The sequence below is a fragment of the Sabethes cyaneus genome, chromosome 3, assembly GCF_943734655.1.
Source record: "Sabethes cyaneus chromosome 3, idSabCyanKW18_F2, whole genome shotgun sequence".
Lineage (NCBI taxonomy): Eukaryota > Metazoa > Arthropoda > Insecta > Diptera > Culicidae > Sabethes > Sabethes cyaneus.
This window is the reverse complement of record NC_071355.1, coordinates 85,957,036-85,977,823: the sequence shown is the minus strand read 5'-3', so window position 1 is coordinate 85,977,823 and position 20,788 is coordinate 85,957,036. Positions and strand designations below refer to the sequence as shown.

The 20,788-nt window shown below is 38.7% G+C and overlaps 3 protein-coding genes across 3 annotated transcripts; 1 reads left to right on the top strand and 2 right to left on the bottom strand.

The window, feature by feature from the left end:
• Nucleotides 1-5,147: 5,147 nt before the first annotated feature.
• Nucleotides 5,148-5,755, top strand: LOC128739833 (uncharacterized). Its single transcript, XM_053835334.1, has 3 exons — nt 5,148-5,231; nt 5,287-5,478; nt 5,546-5,755. Exons 1-3 carry the CDS (start codon nt 5,148-5,150, stop codon nt 5,753-5,755), a joined length of 486 nt encoding a protein of 161 aa, XP_053691309.1.
• A 95-nt stretch (nt 5,756-5,850) lies between these two features.
• On the bottom strand, nt 5,851-7,607 carry LOC128739832 (zinc finger protein 714-like). Its single transcript, XM_053835333.1, has 5 exons — nt 6,778-7,607; nt 6,508-6,712; nt 6,264-6,421; nt 6,140-6,198; nt 5,851-6,079 (listed from the first exon to the last, which is right to left on the bottom strand). Exons 1-5 carry the CDS (start codon nt 7,552-7,554, stop codon nt 5,851-5,853), a joined length of 1,428 nt encoding a protein of 475 aa, XP_053691308.1. The 5' UTR covers nt 7,555-7,607.
• Nucleotides 7,608-8,931: 1,324 nt separating this feature from the next.
• LOC128743260 (zinc finger protein 567-like) lies at nt 8,932-19,951 on the bottom strand. Its single transcript, XM_053839805.1, has 5 exons — nt 19,208-19,951; nt 18,938-19,142; nt 18,801-18,860; nt 18,135-18,530; nt 8,932-9,092 (listed from the first exon to the last, which is right to left on the bottom strand). The coding sequence occupies exons 1-5, from the start codon at nt 19,847-19,849 to the stop codon at nt 8,968-8,970; spliced, it is 1,428 nt and encodes a 475-aa protein (XP_053695780.1). The 5' UTR covers nt 19,850-19,951; the 3' UTR covers nt 8,932-8,967.
• Between the last annotated feature and the right edge of the window lie 837 nt (nt 19,952-20,788).

Sequence of the window (20,788 nt, the reverse complement as noted above, 5' to 3'; positions counted from 1 at the left end):
GTAATACAAATAGATAAAAGAAATGTGAGCATATACTAACATAAAATAATGAAGTATCAACTTCACTGCGTATAAATGATTTCTCTGAAGCCGGGGTAAATAACGGGGTTGGGAACTAGAGGATTAAATTAAAAATGAGAGAACAACTTTTTAAACTTCATTTCAAAGCAGTTTAGGTAATTGAATAGAAATGGGTTGAAAGATATGGTAAATTAACCAGCAGTGGACACTTTAGTGCTTGATTTGTCTTATTCTATGAATTGTTTTGGACTGGTAATGCTTTATGCCCAACCGATAGAATTTACAATACTATAGTAATTTCGATTAAGTCTAAAAATGTCAGTTTATGTTGCAAATCTCTATATTTTACATATTTTTCAAAACAAATTGGAATGTCCGGTGTCCTTTTACGGTTTACAATAGGATGAGGACCAAGCCCATTATAGGAATTCTAGTGTATTTTGCATGGGTCACTAATGGCCATCTAATGGGCCCTCATTTGTTAAAAATGTCGATTTTAAGGCCTTGAAGGGTGTCCCACATCATTTTGCATTACGGAAAAAACGCTGTAGAAAATTACCAAGTTGACCGATCCTTTTCAAACTTGCGGACAATAAAATATAACCCATTAGTAAGTTTTTGGCATATTTATTTCATTCAACTTCAATACCATAACCGTATGCTCGCACCTTACCCTTAACTCCACACATAAGGATCTATACAACATCTGGCTGCAGCTTCTACTGTACGGAAACCCGCTTTTACTTCATGTATTTCTCAGATTTGACCTCCACATCAAACTTGTGCTGGCCGGTGAAGAACAGTAGCGCTGGAAGTCCGCCTTTACGTAAGTGTCATCATCCATGATTGTCACCAGTTGCGACGAGTTTTCTCAAGTGGGTATTTAGCTAACAGCTACGCTGCCCATGGATGCATGGTCGACGTAACGACCAGCACCATGATTGTTGAGAAAACGCATTTTTATCGTGAAAAACGTTTAAAGCCATATAATCCTTGCTATAAATTCTTTCAATCGAATAATCTGTCAATTTAGAAGAGTTTATTAATCAAAACAGGACTGATGGGGTTTTATGATTCATTCCTAATTTATTGTGTTTAAAAAATGCGAACGCCAGTTTATGCGAATAAACAGATTGTTTTTTGAACGATTATTAACATAACTTGGCGTAAAACTTCAAAAACAAATAGGTTACTATGCTGATTGATTATGCGGGGAATTACGTCAACCATTAGCATTACGTGAAACCAATAGCAGAGTAGTTCAATTTTTCTAAATTTCTCGAATATTTTCGAACAAACATATGTTGTTTGAGTATTGGGCATGTAAACAACATAGTTAAGAGTGCGTAGGACCGAAAAAGTACATTTTGGTCATTTTGGTTTTTACGTCAACTATGCATCCATGGGCACTACGGTCGTCACTCTCGTTCGCCATTGCAGCCCGAGCTGCCGATACCGATTACTCACGAGGGCTCGCACTTCCACCCGTGAGTAAAATCGAGGGCGAAGATGAAGAAGAAAAGAAAAAGTAATGCAAAATCTGTATCCCAGTGCGCCACTAGCCCTCACGGGTAGTTGGTTTCTAACGAGTTATTTCACTCACGGTTATGCTATAGAGAAAGACTAGATGATTGCCCGATCTTACTCGGGGCCCCTTCGTCACTCAGTCACTTGTACATCTGTTTTTGTAACGAAAACTCACATAATGCAAGAAACAAAACCCTTTTTTATCATTTGAATATGTCTAATCTCTTTGTCAGTTCCTCTCACGTTGTCCCCCAAGCACTTGTAAATCTGTCTTTTTCTCGGTAATCTCTATAAATCGACACAAAACCTTTTTTACGCTTTTGAATCTCCCCCTTTTTAATGCCACCATATTCCCCTTTTCAGAAATAAAACAACTTTTACAACTGCTATCGTTCCAAATGCAAGAAAAACACACTCATGGGTGCTTTGCCCAAAGTTAAACGCGGTTTAAAGGAAACACCGCGCTTAAAGCAAATACCGCGCTAGAACTGTTGCCAGATTGCTGTAAACAGGCATGTTGTTCACCTAACGGGGTCGTCAAAAGTAACTAAAACTTTATGATTTCTGTGTAATTTCTTCCAATAATACCAAAATCGACCCGGCAACTATGCAAGAGCATTTCATTTTTGAGTTGCGCGATAAATAATTTTCAATGAAACTTACAATACACACTCCTTTACCTATTCGAACCTTTCTCTCCCCTGGTAAGAGACCGTCTCCCTCTTTTGGCAACCCCCGGTACTGATTCTTTTATGCCAAAAAACATGTGTTTGACAAACGACGTTTGATGAAGAACAGTCCAGAAGTTCCGGAGCTATGGCGGTACACACATTCATACTCACGTTCCTCGTCCTCCTACATGCTGGTTCCTACCCAATCAGGTCCCTGTTTTGTCACGTAGCTAATTATGCATCGGTTTGCTCAATGAAAATCGCTATAATGGAAACGAAACAAAGGTTTATTTACCATATATTCCTCCTCGGTGCAACCCCCCTCTTTTCTCAAAATCCGTAGCACAACTGCAATCGGTTCAAATGCAACAGAAACGTAACCCCTTTTACTTATTTAGATCTCTCCCCCCTTGTTAGGCATTCCCCCGATTTTGTCAATTTCCCAGTGCTGATTCCCAAGTACTAAGGAACATGTGTGCCAAGTTTGATGAACAATTGTCCTGGTATTCCGGAGTTATGGCCTCCCCCCATTTATGAACCCCCACCCCCTCCACTTCTTGTTAACCCTTTAGTACTGATTCCCTTATGTCAAGGAACATATAAATCAAGTTTGATGAAGAACCGTCCAGGCCTTTCCTTTCGAAGTTATGGACCAACCTCCCCCCCACCAGTTACGACCCTCCTCTTATCAACCCCCCAGTGCTGATTTCCTTATATCAAGGAACATATGTGCTAAGTTTGGTGGAGATCGGTCAAGGCGTTCTGGAGTTATGGTGGAACATACAAACATACTCACGCTCTGTTTTGTATATATAGGTGATATGAATCTGTGCATTCGCAAGTGTGCAGGTAGCAGAATGTCTGCACACAGCAACGTCGGCTATATGTTCTACGCTTACGTAAGGGATGTACGCGTTGAATGCTATGCTTCTCATACTTTCTCGCGTGTGAATGAGCATAGTTGGTTTCTCGCTCGATTTGCAACATTACTTACTTACTTACTTACTTACTTATGTGTCCATGTCCGCCGGTCCAGCAGAACAAAGGGATGAAATCAGAGATCTCCACTGCTGACGGTTACCCGCCATGGCTTTTACCTGTCTCCAGGACAGGTTCTCGTCTACAGCCTGGATGTCGTTGGCTAGGCTGCGTCGCCATGAGCCTCTGGATCTGCCTCTTATACGCTGTCCTTGTGGATTCCAGTCGCGTGCTTCTCTGCAGACCTCGTTCACTCCTTTCCTCAAGGTGTGTTCGATCCACTTCCACCTACGTTCGCGAATTTCAGTGGCTATCGACCGTTGATGACTCCGACGATGGACTTCCTCATTGGATATCCAGTTATCAGGCCACCAGGCACGAATGATGTATCGCAGGCACCGGTTAATGAATACCTGCAGTTTTTGCGTTGTCTCCGCTGAGACGCACCACGTTTCGCAGACATACAGCAGTACGGATTTACCGTTTGAATTAATGATTCGGGTTTACGTACGTAGAGTGATCTGGTTTGAGCGCCAAATGTTTCGAAGACCCTCAAAGGCACCTCTGGCCTTCCTGATCCGTGTGGCTATATCAGTCTTGGTACCACCATCGGGCGTTGTCTGGCTACCCAGATATTGAAAGGCGTCTATCTGCTCAACTTGTTGTCCCACTACTGTGAAGTTCAGCACTGGAATTGTCAGTGTTCACTACCATAGACTGAGTTTTCGCAACATTGCCTGTGAGATCTGCTGAGCTCTTGGAGAGGTCATCTAACTTGCTCTGCACATCGTTTCGGCGTTGTGCGAGCAAGACAATGTCGTCGGCTAGATCGAGGTCATTTAGCTGCTCCATCGTTAGAGGATTCCAAGGCAATCTTGGAAATGGGTCTACTGTCAATTGCTCCAACTAATATCTCATCCAAAACGATGAGAAACAGAAGCGGTGATAAAATGCAGCCCTGTCTCACGCCAGCACTAACCCTTATGGGGTCGGACAAGACGCCGTCGTGCAAAACCTTGCACGAGAACGCCTCGTACTGAGCCTCGATGAGATGGACTAGCTTATCTGGAACTCTACGACTAAGTGCGTCCCAGATGTTTTCGTGGTTGAGTCGGTCGAAGGCTTTTCGAAGTCAACGAACACCAGCAGAAGAGAGTCCTGGAATTCGTTGATCTCCGTTGCTCCAATATAATGCGAAGTGTTGTGATATGATCTACATATAATCAGCCAGCACGGAATCCAGCTTGCTGCCGCCGGAGAGTGGCGTCACATGAGAACTGCAAAAATAATAACATCTCCGTCAATGCAATTGCAATCAAATAGTCATATTATTGAATTCAATTGGCATATTATTTTCACTCCCCCGACACAAACTTGATGAAAAAATGCAATGTGAGACCTCCTATCGCCTCGATTCTACATTTCGATCGCACATTACATTACATCAGCAACAATTTTCTGAATTCCAATCTACGTGTTTGATTCTGGCCAGGGCGAAATTTTTGATTCGCACCGGACCAATCGGTAGGCAGAATAGAGGTGATTTTTAGTTGGATTTTATCCAATTTCCTTAAGACATTTTGTAAAATTTTACAAAGCTTGAATTTAAATGTTCTAGTAAGTAAATTTTTGTAAAAAGTGATATACTTTAAATAATATGGTACATCTGTAAACGATTTATTTTTCCAAACGGTAAAAAAGCCAGTATAAAAAATGGTCGCTTTATCTACGACGTGTCAAAATTGCATTTCTCGCCTGTTTCATTTACTCTCAATCCAATCGCGAATAGACAAAGATACCAAATACCGCTTCGCTCAGATAAGAAGCAGTCACCTTGCTGATTTGTACACCGTATTGTAACTGCTAGCTGCCTGGATATTCATTTTTAACTACTAACCTTCATTTCAGTTATACTCGAATAAAACGTTTATTAAGCTCTAGTGAAGCAGGATGGAACCAGATTGGACAACCAACGAGACGTACAGGGCCATTCCCCAGATGGAGATAGGCGATCCTGTACAAGTGAGTAAACTGGTGAACAGAAAGCTATCCAAACAGATAAAATTCATTTTTAATTTAATTTCAGGAGACAAAAGAACCATCTAAGGCACCAACTAAAAACAAATACCATCCTAACAACATGTTTACGCAGAGTATCTTTGATTTAACTCTTATTACTATCAACATTTGCCAGATATGTTACATCTTAAAGGTGGGCCCAACTCTAGGTATTCTCTATTACATAATGCTGGCTCTATTAGGTGTTTCCCTCTTTTTGCTGGTGCGTATCGCAGTTAGGTATTTATTCTAGCACAGATGATTCATAGATATTTCTTTTACGTTGACAGTCCATTCATGGCTTCATGGGACTATTTGGACGACTTCGCTGTAGCAAACCACTTTCCGATGGATGTTTTAACTGCTTGTACAACACTTCGCTATTCATGGTGGTATTAGTTTACTTGGTGAACTTAATTTTTAATGTGCTAAGCTTAAAAGAAACTGAAGATAAGTGCCAAATCATAGTCAGTCACATGAGAAACCGAACGGCAACCTAAATTGGTGAACATTTTTCGAATATTTTCGGTAATTAAAGTAGTGCGACCACAAACTACCTACATATTGCTTATGTTTAACGTAATTTGTATACTTATCATTTATTATCAATAGGTTTGTCGTACTCGATACTTAATTTTTTCAACTGCTGGCGTTCCGAGGGTTTGAGTAAAACAGAATCAACCACGGTGTTGTGTTGCCGCGTCAAATGTTCTTGCAGTTTGAGTTTTCGTTGGAAAACTTGATCACAAAATGGACATTTGTAGATTCGCGACTGTTCACGATAGATTCCCTGGTGAGCCTTCAAATGAGCTGTCATATTGTATCTGATAAAAAAAAAACAAATGTTAGTGCAGTTTATCAAAATTAATTGTCGCCAGTAATACCGCTGAGCAAACCTCTGGCCACATGTCGGACACTCAAAAGGCCTTTCTCCGGAATGAATCTAGAACCGAAAGATTTGTTAAAAAAATGTGATCATTATAAGCTTCGCTGTTAGTTCACTTTTACCCTCATGTGCCGCTTTAAGTGGGAGCTATTACGCAGAGCAAACCCACAGATTTCACATTTCTTCTCACGAATGTCATCGTGCATCAATTTGTGCATGGTAAATGAAGACTGATGACAAAACTGTTTCCCGCATTTGTCGCATTGGTATGGTTTTTCACCTAAAATAGAACAATTTGTTTATTGGTTAAAAGTCTATAACATAGAAAAAAAATTAAGCTTAGAGCCATAGTAATACGCAAAATACCTGTGTGCATGGGAAGATGTCTCGTTAGCGCGCCATTACTCTGAAAATTTCTCCCGCAAAACGAGCACGTAAATTTATTATTTCTATCATGTTTGGCCATATGCGACAAAAGGTTGGACTTCGTCTTGACTTTTAAGCCACAAATATCGCACTTATGATTGTTGCCGTTTTTTGCGATATCCGGATGATGCTCTTCTATATGCATCTAAAAGTAACAGATTGTTTTTGCTATGAGACATACGGGACTAGCTCTCGGAAAGGAAATATTACCTTCATTTTTTTCTTGGTTTTAAAATCTACTTTACAGACGCTACATTTCTGTAGACCAGACAAAGCTTGTTTTTTCTCAACATGTATGGTCTCCTCTGGAATAGGTTTGCTTATGTCCTCGCTATGGGTTTCTTCTTCAGGATTATCCAATGGTACCTGCTCGTACATATCTTCATTCAAATGTTCTTCTTCGACATATTCCTCGCCAAGACTAAAAGTGTCTGTTTCATCTATGTATTCAACATGAAAATCCACTTCCTCTGCCTTGTCTGGAGTATGCGAGTGATCTTGCATTTCATGCATGGAACGAAAGGTTTCTCCACAGAGATTACATTTCATTGAAACTTTTCCTCGATCACTTGTATCTATGATATTATATTTTGATGGCTTTTCTATACTTTCCTCGAAGTTTTGATCACATTCCACCAAAAAATCTAGACAAGCTGTATCAGGTTCTTCTTTAAAATACATCACCTCGCCGTGACTATTTCTTCCAACAAATACCGCATTTTTCTTCAACAAATCGGTGAATTCCTTTTGGATAATCAGCGCTTTTGTGTAGGCCGCATCATAATCATTCAGTTTCACAACACATTCCTGACAAACAACGGAAGCTATCAACGTCGGAACAATCTCCGACAAATCGCTGTCTAAAAAGCGTTCCAGCACTTTCAATACTAGGGTACCAGAATATTTGGTAACCAGCTGCATAATACTTCGACTATCATTTCCGTATTGCTCAGCGCAAATAAAACATTTTCCATCAACAACTTCCATTTCTCTGCACTACTAAATTAAAAGAAAGAACTTTTTGATCTTTCAGATATTTATGCGTCTGTTTATAACATTGAACGTTTGACATATCTTAAACTCTTTTCCTGATGGTGTAGGGATGTAGGGATGCTCAGTTATGTCGTTTAGAGTGACTATATACAGAGTGGCGACAATGTCAAAATTGGAATGATAATTATCTGTCAGTGTCATTCCAATCGAGCAGACAACCTATCCAACGCGTATGCAGGAAAGAGAAAGAAAAACCTAGGATAAACCGCATTGCATACATTTGGCCTTGCCAGCGTTGCTGATATTGTTCAGGGTTTTGCGTGAGAAAAAAAGAAAAGAAAGTATTTTTGCTTTTGTCAACACTCACGCGTAGACAGTTCGGCACGAGATTTCCTGTAAGTGCGAGCAGCCTTCGAAATCTCTTTCAACGCTGGCAAGGCCATTTGGGATGACTTGGCGCCACTCTGTATATAGTCACTCTAATGTCGTTGAAACATATAAGTCGATACCTTTTTTTCGACAAAGGGCAGAAGTAAGGGGAGGACAGTTTTTTTCTGGCTAATTTTTTCGATTGGCTTATTGTTAACTATCTCCCAAGTTTCCATTCTCGTTCGAGAAAAAAATGCATCCATATTCCCGTTTAGGTGCGCCTAGCAGAAATCGAACAAAAATCTGGCAGCGAAAAACTTTTTCTGCCGGATTTCTGGCCGCCGTCACCCGTGAAAACTAGCAGAAAAGACATCCGATTCGGGCAGAAATTTCGCCTCGGTTTTTCTGTTCGATTTCTGCCAGAGGTTTCGAATAAAAACCGGTTTTGTACCAATTCAGCTTTCCCTCCTTTTTTGAAGGGTAGCAGCAGCGGACTGTAGCAGCACGAAGCGTGCAATAAACAGGTTAACAATTAAATTATACCTGCTTTATCATGTTCCATATTATTCTCTTACCTTTTGCACGAAACTGCAAAACTGATGAACCGCTTTTCTCCTGCCTCAAAGTGTCACATTTGACATAAAGAAAATCGAGCGAAAAATGAAGACTGGTTCTGTTCGATTTCTGCCAGGCATCCGAAATTTTCGTAAGCGGGCAGACATCTACCAGATTTCTGGCCGTCGTCACCCGTGAAAACTAGCAGAAATGCAACAACCGATTCTGGCAGAAATTTCGCCTAACGGTTTTGTTTTGATTTTTCTGCCAGATTTCTGTTCGATTTCTGCCCTAATAGTCTAATAGAACCGATTTTGAACCGATTCGGTTTATTTTGGGCTTTTATTGTTATTGAATCGATAGGAAATTGTCATCTTTAAAAATAAAAAAAAATAACTGAATACTTTTCTGTATTTTTATTATTTTTCAGTCATCCAGTCAGTTCAACCAACAATGAATGTATTGGGTCTTACATTTAATATATCATTCGCGTAACGATTTTTTGTTTGATTTTTTTTTCAAAGCTTCATTATGATTATTTAACACTTTTTTCATAGTAGTTTCGATAGAAGCATTAGTTTCGTCTGGGAACAAGTCATGTATTAAATCTGCAAAAAAAAAGTTCTATTAGTATCTACCAGACTGCATCGTCCAGTTATAATATTTAGATTGTAATAATCGGTTCTATTATTCCGTAATCTTCTAGATTTTCAGTTTTTCTCTTTCAAAATGAAAAAGTTGCTCTTGGAAATATATTGATATACAAAGAATGCGTTCTCATGAACTGAAATATCAATTTGCGAAAATATTAAACACCAAATACTTACAGAAAACCAAAAAAGTATTCGGATAGCAGAGCATGAATTTCTTTTTAATAATTTTGCGCAATATTTTTGTAAAGAAGTTAAACTAAACGTTTTTTCTCGCTTAACAACAGCATTCTGTCCAGATTTAAACCTCATTAAAAAATTTTTGAAACCATTTCAAAACTATAATGAGAAATCATTCGATTTCTAATCAAACTGACTTAATACGAGCTCGTGTAAAAAAAAATATCTAATAAGACGCTTCAAAAACTTCAGTCGATTCATACAGGAATATTTGAGAATTTGGTTAATTTTACCCCAACAGATTGAAATAGATCATAAAGAATGTATATGGCCCTACAAGGCAGTAGTTAAGCGAGAAAGCACATTTATTTCAACTAATAGTAAGCCTCCCGAATGCTTTTTTGACTTTATTTTTAGACAATTTAAACTCTATGGACTCTATCTTGAAAACGAAAAGCTTTGCCCCAAATTATTGACATGCATCTAAATATGCTTTAGGTAAACATTGTTTAACAAATACCGTGGACCCCTGTTCGTTTGACCGTTTTTAATCTGAACACTTTTTAATTTGAACCCCGTTGGTTTGCACGACGTGCAAATTAAAAATGGTTCAAACGTCATTCTCAATATGACAACATTTGCTTATCCAGACAATGCATATAAACACGATTTGTTTCTGCTGATCTACCGTATTTAAACTATTTCACATTGCGTTTTCCCAACGATTATGGTAAAAATCCGATCGGAGAATGAAATATTTGCTGCTTGCAACTGCCAACTGAATCAAACCACCAAAACAATAACAAAGAGCAGGGCAGCCAGTTCACACAAGTTCCAGCATACTTAGGGTTACCAGTTGTTCAAATTAAAAACTAACCCCGTTAGTCAGGGGCTTGCGATGGATGCCATGTTTTTGTTGCCAACATCCTCAGCACATCTCGACAAGGTTGGCAGCAAATTTATCTGTCAGACGGGCGCTATTTCCTGCATTTCCTGCAAATAGCGCCCTTCGTTAAGTCGACTGTCAAACACCGTTCGTTAAGATAAGGATAGCACCCCGCTGCCGTTAGTTTGCATGAGAAATCGTTCAAACGAACAGGGGGTCCACTGTATGTGTTATTTCTTGCAAAAATACTGCGCAAAATTATTAAAAGAATTTGCAGCTGTCCGAATGGTGTACGTTTTTATACTTAGAAGACATATATGAACATTATTCAAAAAATCTGTGTCAACTAGACAGTATCATTTAATGCGGTATAACCAGATTTATTATGCAAAATTTGTTGTTTATTTTGAAGCGCGATCAGAAAAATGAGACTTTTTCCTTCGTCCTTGCGTTCAATAAGAACAACGAAGTAAAGTTATAGATTGGAATAATTCTCGGGTAATTTTTAAATAGGCCTGTGTGACAATTTTCAAAACATTTAGCTAACTATAGTGACTCCGGCAACCGATTCATGTAAAGCTGATGTGTTAAAATGCATTAGTATCGCTGTAAATAACGGAAGAAAGGAGACACGGAGAGAATCTCTCATTGTCACATAAGTATATTTGAAAAATTACCCGAGAATTGTACATATATATGCATATATTTGTTTATATACAAGTGTTAATTGAATCCCAGCACAATTGCGCTGACCGAATAAGAATTGAACTAGCAGAATATAGGATTAGGGTCTTCAGGTATGAATACACAAACTAGATAATTGGGTATTTTAATTTTCCCAAAAAAGTGAATTTTTCTATCTTATTTGATAGCCCGTCGTTTCCTGAATCTAGCAGTTCTTTTTTTATTTCAATTAAGTCAATATTCGATGAAAAAATTAATAAAAATCAAAACTAGAATGATTTGCTGTTTGACAGATATCAACCAAGCCGATTGATTGACTTGATGTCAGAAGTTCTCTCCCTCTCTTCTACCTCTCTGATAGAGCTTTTCATTTTAACCGAGCTTTTAAAGCCCTCATATGAAACCTGTATCGTTCGATGACCATAGGGTATCTATTCACTGTGTTGTCTAAGGCGAGCTAAAAAGAAAAGTGGTTTACTTATAAGCTATCGTCTTATTCCAAATTTTTTTTTCAAATATAAAAAAATGTTTTTTCATTACTTCCATTAGTCAAATTCGGAAAAGTCTTCATGTAGCGATTGAATGGCATCATATCTCGTCAGAATATGCGGAAATACCAAATATACCACTAAAATACCCAATTGAAAACTGTGATAACTTTAGCCATTGCTTTCTTCGACCTGAGTGATGGATCGAAGGGAAAAATTAATAATTTCTTATTGCGCCTAAAGTTTAGAGTTGAAACAACCAATTTGAATTAACCGGATTGAATTTAAATTATCAAATATGGTTAGAGATGTGAGGTTCTGATTTTTTTTGCGATGTCAATTATGTTTAAATCAGTTCAGAAGCCAATGCGATGTCAATTATGTTTAAATCAGTTCAGAAGCCAATGAGAGACATGCTTGGCATAATGTTATTTATTTATTTATTTATTATTATGAAAGTCAACAGGTAAACCATTACCCCAATGACAGAGCTAACTACACAACTACAGATAAATTATACTACAAGCAAATATACAACAGAAATCAACATAAAACACGTCTAAAACTATACTTATTTGTTTCTCGCGATACATTAAAATTAAATACATAGTAACAAGTGTTGAAAATACGAGACATACTACGTACTGGCTCATGTAAGCCATAATTTGTTCTTGCTGGAGTAACGTTGAGAAACGAATGAGATCGAAGACTACGGCGACGTATATTGATATCCAGTATGCTGAGCAGTGTAGAGGAATCAATATTACCCTGCAGAAGATCATCAATAAAACATGCTTTTGCCCAAGCTTTTGCCACATTTCGTCTCTCCTCTAGTAAATCCAAGTTGATGAGGATACAACAACTTTTATAGCTGGGTAGGTTCAATGGAGCCGTCCATCTAATATGACGTAAAGCAAAGCGGATGAATTTTCGCTGAATAGCCTCGACGCGTTGAGTTTCATTTTGGTAATACGGGGACCAGACGACCGACGCATATTCCAGCACAGGTCGTACAATTGAGCAATATAATGTTTTTAGGCAATAGATATCCCTGAATTTTTTCGCAAAGCGAAATAAGAAGCCCAGCTGTGAAGAAGCTTTAGTCACTACGTATGAGATGTACCTTGAATGTTACTTTAGTGTCCAGCAGAATTCCCAAATCCTTAACTGTGGATTCACGGTGCAAACGTGCGCCTTCTATGGCATAGTCAAAGTGAAAAAGTGAGCGTTTTCGACCAAATGAGATTACCGAGCACTTAGATATATTTAGCGATAAACGATTGATTCGACACCATTCAGCGAAGACTTCCAACTGTTTCTGCAGAAAGACTGTGTCTTGAGGCTCCTGTATCGTATGGTAAATTTTCAAATCGTCAGCATACGAGAGTTTCAGGCATTTTAAGATAAAGTTCACATCGTTCATGTACAATAGGAATAAAGACGGCCCTAGGTGGCTTCCTTGTGGAACACCAGAACAAACTGGAAATGGCGATGAAATGTGATCACTGATTTTTACAGACATGCTTCGTCCGCTAAGGTATGATTGAAGCCAGAGAAGCATATGTTCATTCATGCCAAGTCGTTCAAATTTAGCAATTGCGATTTGATGATTCATTTTATCAAATGCTGCGGATAGGTCAGTGTATATAGCGTCTACTTGATGACCCTTCTCTATTTGGCGTATTACAAACGAGGTGAAACAGGTCAAGTTGGTTGTTGTAGATCGTTTGGGCATAAATCCGTGCTGATCCGACGAGATGTAGTGATTGTATCTCTGAGTAAGCTCTTGAAGAATTATCAGTTCAAACAATTTAGACGTGGCACTTAATGCAGCTATGCCCCGATAGTTCGAGACGATTCGCTTGCAACCTTTTTTAAAAACAGGAAAAATATATGATTGTTTCCAGCAGTTTGGAAATACGCCAGTAGCCAAGGATAGGTTGAACACTGTTGTAAGCGGTTTAGCAAGTGTCTCCAAACAGCGCTTCAAAATGATTGAAGGGATACCGTCAGGGCCATATCCCATGGAGGATTTTAATACTTTTCCAGCTGATGTGACCATATCAGCGGAGACAACAAACGGCAGCGCAGGAACGGAAAGTTGAGGAACATTTTCAGTGGCGACAGCTACATCCTGCGGTTCGAGATATTCGTCAATGAAAACATTACTAAACCCAAGTAACCAAAAGTTCGAATAATGGTGTCTAACAATTCCCAAGCAACCAAAAGTTCGAATATTACTTGACACGCGAACTCGAAAGTACATAATTAGTTCAGATTCAGTTCCGTGGAACTTTCTTGCTGATTAGTAGTGTTTATCAAGTATACGTGGAACTAAATGCTTTAAGAAGTGCTGCGAGTACTTCATAGCTACTTCAAAGCTATTAGGATGCTACATGAAGTTCTGAAGTAACTTTAGTTGCTAACAAGTTCTGCGTGCTGCTTTTTTGTTTATATTTCTGGTGATCAAACCAGCAGAACCTGAAACTATTGGAGATTAATTATTTTTATTTCACTTGAATAAATTTAATCCTCGCACATTTCTAATTACAAATATAAATTAGAATGTAATGCTCTTCATTATTGTGTTGTGTTGTGTAGCATATGCTGTCGGTATCTCACTACTATAGTTAATTGCCTCTTTCCAAACTTTATGTTCTATAATTAACTCGCGCTGCATAAAGCTGCTGCAAGTTCTAAAATGAACTTTTACTTAACAACTCATTGGCAAAATTCACATCGCTTGTATACGGCAAAGGTGACGCAGTGGATCGGTATAGGTTCGCAACGCGGAACACCCGGGTTCAAACCCAACAGCAGGCAAATGCAACGAATATAGAAGTTAGGTAGAAATATAAAAATAGAACATAGAAGTGCTGCTAAATTTGTTTTTTCTTAGTTTTTGACAGTTTATTTCGAAGCTGCTTAGCGTTCTATGCAGTGGACCCAAGACAGCTTGAAAGTTCGGTTAATTACTTAAAAGTGACGCTGCTTAGCAAGTTATAGATTGATATACATAAAGCTGTTTAACCCTTCCCAAGTAACCAAAAGTTCGAATAATGGTGTCTAACAAGGGTTAAACAGCTTTATGTATATCAATCTATAACTTGCTAAGCAGCGTCACTTTTAAGTAATTAACCGAACTTTCAAGCTGTCTTGGGTCCACTGCATAGAACGCTAAGCAGCTTCGAAATAAACTGTCAAAAACTAAGAAAAAACAAATTTAGCAGCACTTCTATGTTCTATTTTTATATTTCTACCTAACTTCTATATTCGTTGCATTTGCCTGCTGTTGGGTTTGAACCCGGGTGTTCCGCGTTGCGAACCTATACCGATCCACTGCGTCACCTTTGCCGTATACAAGCGATGTGAATTTTGCCAATGAGTTGTTAAGTAAAAGTTCATTTTAGAACTTGCAGCAGCTTTATGCAGCGCGAGTTAATTATAGAACATAAAGTTTGGAAAGAGGCAATTAACTATAGTAGTGAGATACCGACAGCATATGCTACACAACACAACACAATAATGAAGAGCATTACATTCTAATTTATATTTGTAATTAGAAATGTGCGAGGATTAAATTTATTCAAGTGAAATAAAAATAATTAATCTCCAATAGTTTCAGGTTCTGCTGGTTTGATCACCAGAAATATAAACAAAAAAGCAGCACGCAGAACTTGTTAGCAACTAAAGTTACTTCAGAACTTCATGTAGCATCCTAATAGCTTTGAAGTAGCTATGAAGTACTCGCAGCACTTCTTAAAGCATTTAGTTCCACGTATACTTGATAAACACTACTAATCAGCAAGAAAGTTCCACGGAACTGAATCTGAACTAATTATGTACTTTCGAGTTCGCGTGTCAAGTAATATTCGAACTTTTGGTTGCTTGGGAAGTGAGAACGGAATAAATCGACAATGTCAACGGTTGAATCAGCTTCAATTTGTCCATTGGACATCGTAGAGGGCAATCCTGATTCTTTACGCTGTTCATTCACGTATCGCCAGAAACTTTTAGGGTTTACCTTCAGGCGGCGTCGCAGATTATTCTGGTAGGCGTTGTACAGGCGGTCGTTGAGTTGCTTGTAATTAATGTTTGCAGCTACATATCTTATCCTCGTCGCGTCAGTACGGTATTTGCTATATTGTCCGAGGGCTGCATGTTTAGCTGTTTTGAGGCACTTGAGATCGGCGTTTGTCGAGGCTGGTTTAGCCGGTACGTATTTAGATTTTACGGGTACGAATTGGTCGATAGCATACGCAATGATGCTAGAAATCGTCGTCGCAGCGAGACTGGCATCATAATCACAAAGAACTTCGTCCCAATCAACATGCGCCAGAAAATCGTTCATGCCATTGAAATTAGCCTTTCTGTAGTCATATGAGAGGCTTTCAGAAACGTCCTGGAAGCGTTGTTGTGGGTTAATCTTTAGCTGCGTTAGTATGGGAGGATGATGCTTGCAGAATTTTACTAGTGGTGCCGGAGCCTCCATAACCGTGCAGTCTACACATAATTCATCACTAACGAAGCACAGATCCAAAATACGATGATTTTCGTTTTCAATCGAGCATATCTGTCTAAATCCAGCGGTACTATATGCATCAAGTAGTTTTTTTGCAGCTGTACCAATAGAGGAACGAGAGGTGTTTGCAAAAAGAGAACTGCAAGAATTACGCTGCCAAGATATCGCGCTTAGGTTGAAATCAACAAAAACTATAATTTTATCTCTAGGCTCCAATTGCGAAACTACCCAGTTGAGTGACTCGAGATGTCAATCGATTAGATTATCTTCGTTAATCCGATCTGGAGGGATATAGACTACACAAAGGTAGATAGCTGCGTCAAAAGTGGCAATGGCGACCCACAATTGTTCGACTTTCGAACAATCTGGGGGGTTTACTATACGGGATTTAAAACTAGAGCGAACAGCTAACAAAACACCACCTCCAGTGGTTTTATGACTATTCGAAGGCGATCGGTCTTGCCGGTAAACGGAGTAAGAGTCATTAAACAGCTGGCTTGTCGATGTATTTTGATTCATCCAGGTTTTGGTTAGGGCGTAGACGTCAAAACAGCCGTCGGCGAAAGCTGACTGGTACTCAGCAATAGAGGTGTTAATTCCGCCAACGTTCTGATAATATATCAGGGCGTTCGAGGCAGCTGATATCGGATTAGCCATAAAGGGGGGCATCCTAGGAGTTGGAGGATCGTCAGCGTCGATATTAGTGTTACTGCTAGGATATTTGCCAAAGCGTGAAGCTTGGAAGACCCCTTATGTACACCTCTACTGTCCATGATTTCCTAGTTGACGTAAAAACTAAAATGATCAAAATGTGCTTTATCGGTCCTACACACTTAAACGATTCGGTAAAATTTACCGAAATCTAAACAGCTGAACGTTCGGTAAAATTTTTTATTGCACCAAACATTACTAATGATCTGTAAACGTCGATTGGCACTATCGAAATTTTTACCGAACGTTCAGCTGTTTAGATTTCGGTAAAATTTTACCGAATTCGGTGCTTTTTGTTAAGTGTGTACGCATTCTTCACTATGTAATATATATGCTCAAAAATAACATGTGTTTGTTCGAAAATATTTGAGAAATTTGGAAAAATAAAGCAACTCTGCTAATGGTTTCATAGTTGACGTAACTTCCCGCATAATCAACCAGCAGAGTAGCCTGTTTTCCAAGACTACAGAACGAAAGACTGGGCATTCTGTCAAATCTCGACGGACAGGATTAGTAAGCCCTCTACAAATGACGGTGGTTACTTTTAGGTTGTATATATGCCATCACTCTAGTATCACACCCACACTGACATCATTACATCATTGCATGGCATCATACATCAACATCACACGCATACATTCTTTCAGATGGTTGCGATCACTAACACTTATGAGCAGTAGTAACTTCCTTGAGATAAGAGATGGCGTTAGCAGTGTCGTCTTTGCTGTATACTTGCGAACTTTCTACTATGCCCAGTCTTGAGTTCTGGAATCTTCGCTGTTTTTCAATAGCTTTACGCTAGACTATGAGAATGAAAGTTCAAAAACAGTCTGTTTAATCGCATACACGGGCGTATGCATTTTATAAACACGATAAACGAGAAATGAATCATAAGAGCCCATCAACCCAGTTTTGATTACAAATAACACCAAAGCCAAAGCACGTTAATCGCAAATATCATCGCCGGTCGGAGGTCTTTCCCTTTTGGCATGAATGGCAACCAGAAGGGTGGTGTGGGTGTCAAACTGCATATACATTATCCATGTCCCACTCATTGGTTTCGGTACTTTTGGTTCTGGTATCTACTTTCTGGTTGATTTATCTTAAAACAACTGAAACTAATCAGAAAGCAGTTAAACACAGTTTTATTATCTATAGTTTAACTGTTATTAGCTGTTGTTTTCGACATGTAGGCTACTTCAGAATTGTCGCCATCTATGGATGTTTAGTCTGCCAAATTTTGACAGTTTTACACACCTGATGGCAACAGGCACGCAGGTTATCGGCATCGATTCACTGAATCCTGCATCGGAAAGCTTTTACTAGTAGCTATCACTGCAGTCTGCCCCCGCTTTCCTTCATGTTAGCGACATTTGACCTTAAAACTTCACATACATTTTCACTATTAAGCGTATAAAAACTTATTATAAGTTAATATAAAATTGCTGGATATTTTACATATACAACGACGGCCTACGTCAAAAAAATAAACAAGATATTTATCTCTATAATGATTCTTTGATTCTTACCTTTTAAAAGTTCTACAACGGCCAGATGTTTTGCTGCTTCTGATTTGGGCACTGATCCCGGGATCACATTATTTGGTACATTGCCCGTCCAAGTCCAACGAGTGTTATGGAAAAGTAATCCTTCAAAACTGTATGCGACGAAAGCATATAAGGACTGTTTGCTCCCCATGGACATTTTTTTCCTAAGTGCCTTTTCCATCTGGATATTGTTTGCTTTTATCTCAGTCTCGATTAACTTTAATCCTTCAATTGTTGTTATTGGCCATTTAACTTCACTATTTGTATTTCTGTTTTGGTCTAATATCATATTTTCTATGTTATTTATTTTTCTTTGCGTTTCCATCATTATTTCGCCTATGTGGTAAATTTTTCGGTACAGAGCTCTCTGTTGTTTCACTACCAAATGATAAAGATATTTGAGTTAGATTGCAGGTAAATGCGTGATATATGTAGCGTAAGCATAAGCATAGGAAAATACGCGAGATATGTTGCGAAAAAATAGCAGAGCAGAGATTCATGTCGGATCACATTAGGCCGTATGAATAAAAGAGTTAGAGCAAATACTCCCATACGATTTAAACGGGAAAAGCATAGTAAACTGTTTTATTCATACGGCCTATTATATTTACTATAACAAAATAATAATGAATCAATAAATAAACATACCCAATTGTTCAATACGGTTTCCGCTCTCTAATGGAACATTCTCGTCGCTATCATTTACGGCTGAAAATAAATGACATGCTGACATGCTATAGTATATAAAAAAATTAAGCTTAGAGCCATAGTAATACGAAAAATACCTGTGTGCATGGGAACATGTTTCGTTAGTGCGCCATTACTCTGAAAATTTCTCCCGCAAAACGAGCACGTATATTTATTATTTCTAACATGTTTGGCCATATGCGACAAAAGGTTGGACTTCGTCTTGACTTTTAAGCCACAAATATCGCACTTATGATTATTGCCGTTTTTTGCGATATCCGGATGATGCTCTTCTATATGCATCTAAAAGTAACAGATTGTTATTGCTATGAGACATACGGGACTAGCTCTCGGAGAGGAAATATTACCTTCAATTTTTTCTTGGTTTTAAAATCTACTTTATAGACGCTACATTTCTGTGGACCAGACAAAGCTTGTTTTTTCTCAACATGTGTGGTCTTCTCTGGAATAGGTTTGCTTATGTCCTCGCTATGGGTTTCTTCCTCAGGATTATCCAATGATACCTGCTCGTACATATCTTCATTCAAATGTTCTTCTTCGACATATTCCTCTCCAAGACTGAAAGTGTCTGTTTCATCTATGTATTCAACATGAAAATCCGTTTCCTCTGCCTTGTCTGGAGTATGCGAGTAATCTTGCATTTCATCTAGACAAGCTGTATCAGGTTCTTCTTTAAAATAAATCACTTCGCCGTGATTATTTCTTCCAACAAATACCGCATTTTTCTTCAACAGATCGGTGAATTCCTTTTGGATGATCAGCGCTTTTGTGTAGGCCGCATCATAATCATTTATTTTCACAACACATTCCTGACAAACAACGGAAGCTATCAACGTCGGAACAATCTCCGACAAATCGCTGGCTAAAAAGCGTTCGAACACTTTCAAAACTAGTGTACCAGAATATTTGGTAACCAGCTGCGTAAGACTTCGACTATGATCTCCGGTTTGCTCAGTGCAAATAAAACATTTTCCATCATCAACTTCCATTTCTCTGCACTACTAAACTAAAACAAAGAACTTTTTGATCTTCAGATATTTATGCGTCTGTTTTTTTTATTTGTGTTGTCACTGAGACGGCACGGCTAAGACCATCGTTGGTCCATCTTGCCTATGCGCAGGGATGCCACATATAATTCTGTGTTTTTTGTTGGATCTGACAATCTGTACGGCGAGGAAAAATATCTGTGCAAAAATCTGTCCAATGCAAAAAGTGCAGTGAAAGAGATAGAGAGTCATTTTGCTGACTATTTCCGTCTCTTTCACTCTCATGTAAAAGCTCAAAAATCTGTTTAATCTGTGTAATTTGTCGAAAATCTGTATTCTATACATACAGATTCTGTACAAGCGATTTCTTTCAAATATCTGTTAAACACAGAATAATCTGGTGCGTGTGGCAACCCTGCCTATGCGTCTGTTTATAACATTGAAGGTTTGACATATCTCAAATTCTTTCCTGCACGCTTAGAGCATCCGTAACGGTGCGCTGCTAAACCCAATTTAGCAGCTCTCTGTCATCACTCTGTACCGTACCGGTCGCTGCTAAACGCGCTGCTAAAATAGTAACCGGGCTTTCGGGAAGCAGCGCGTGCACAAATTTAGCAACCCGATAACAGCGCTGGAGAAGGCTGCTACACACTTAACAAAAAGTACCGAATTCGGTAAAATTTTACCGAAATCTAAACAGCTGAACGTTCGGTAAAAATTTCGATGGTGCCAATCGACGTTTACAGATCATTAATAATGTTTGGTGCAATAAAAAATTTTACCGAACGTTCTGCTGTTTAGATTTCGGTAAAATTTTACCGAACCGATTAAGTGTGTATCCCACCCAAAGAATTATCAAATGCGGATTATTATTGAAAATTGTGGATCAAATGATTATTAAAAACTGCGGTTCGGAGTATATTGTTGTTGTTGTTAATGCAA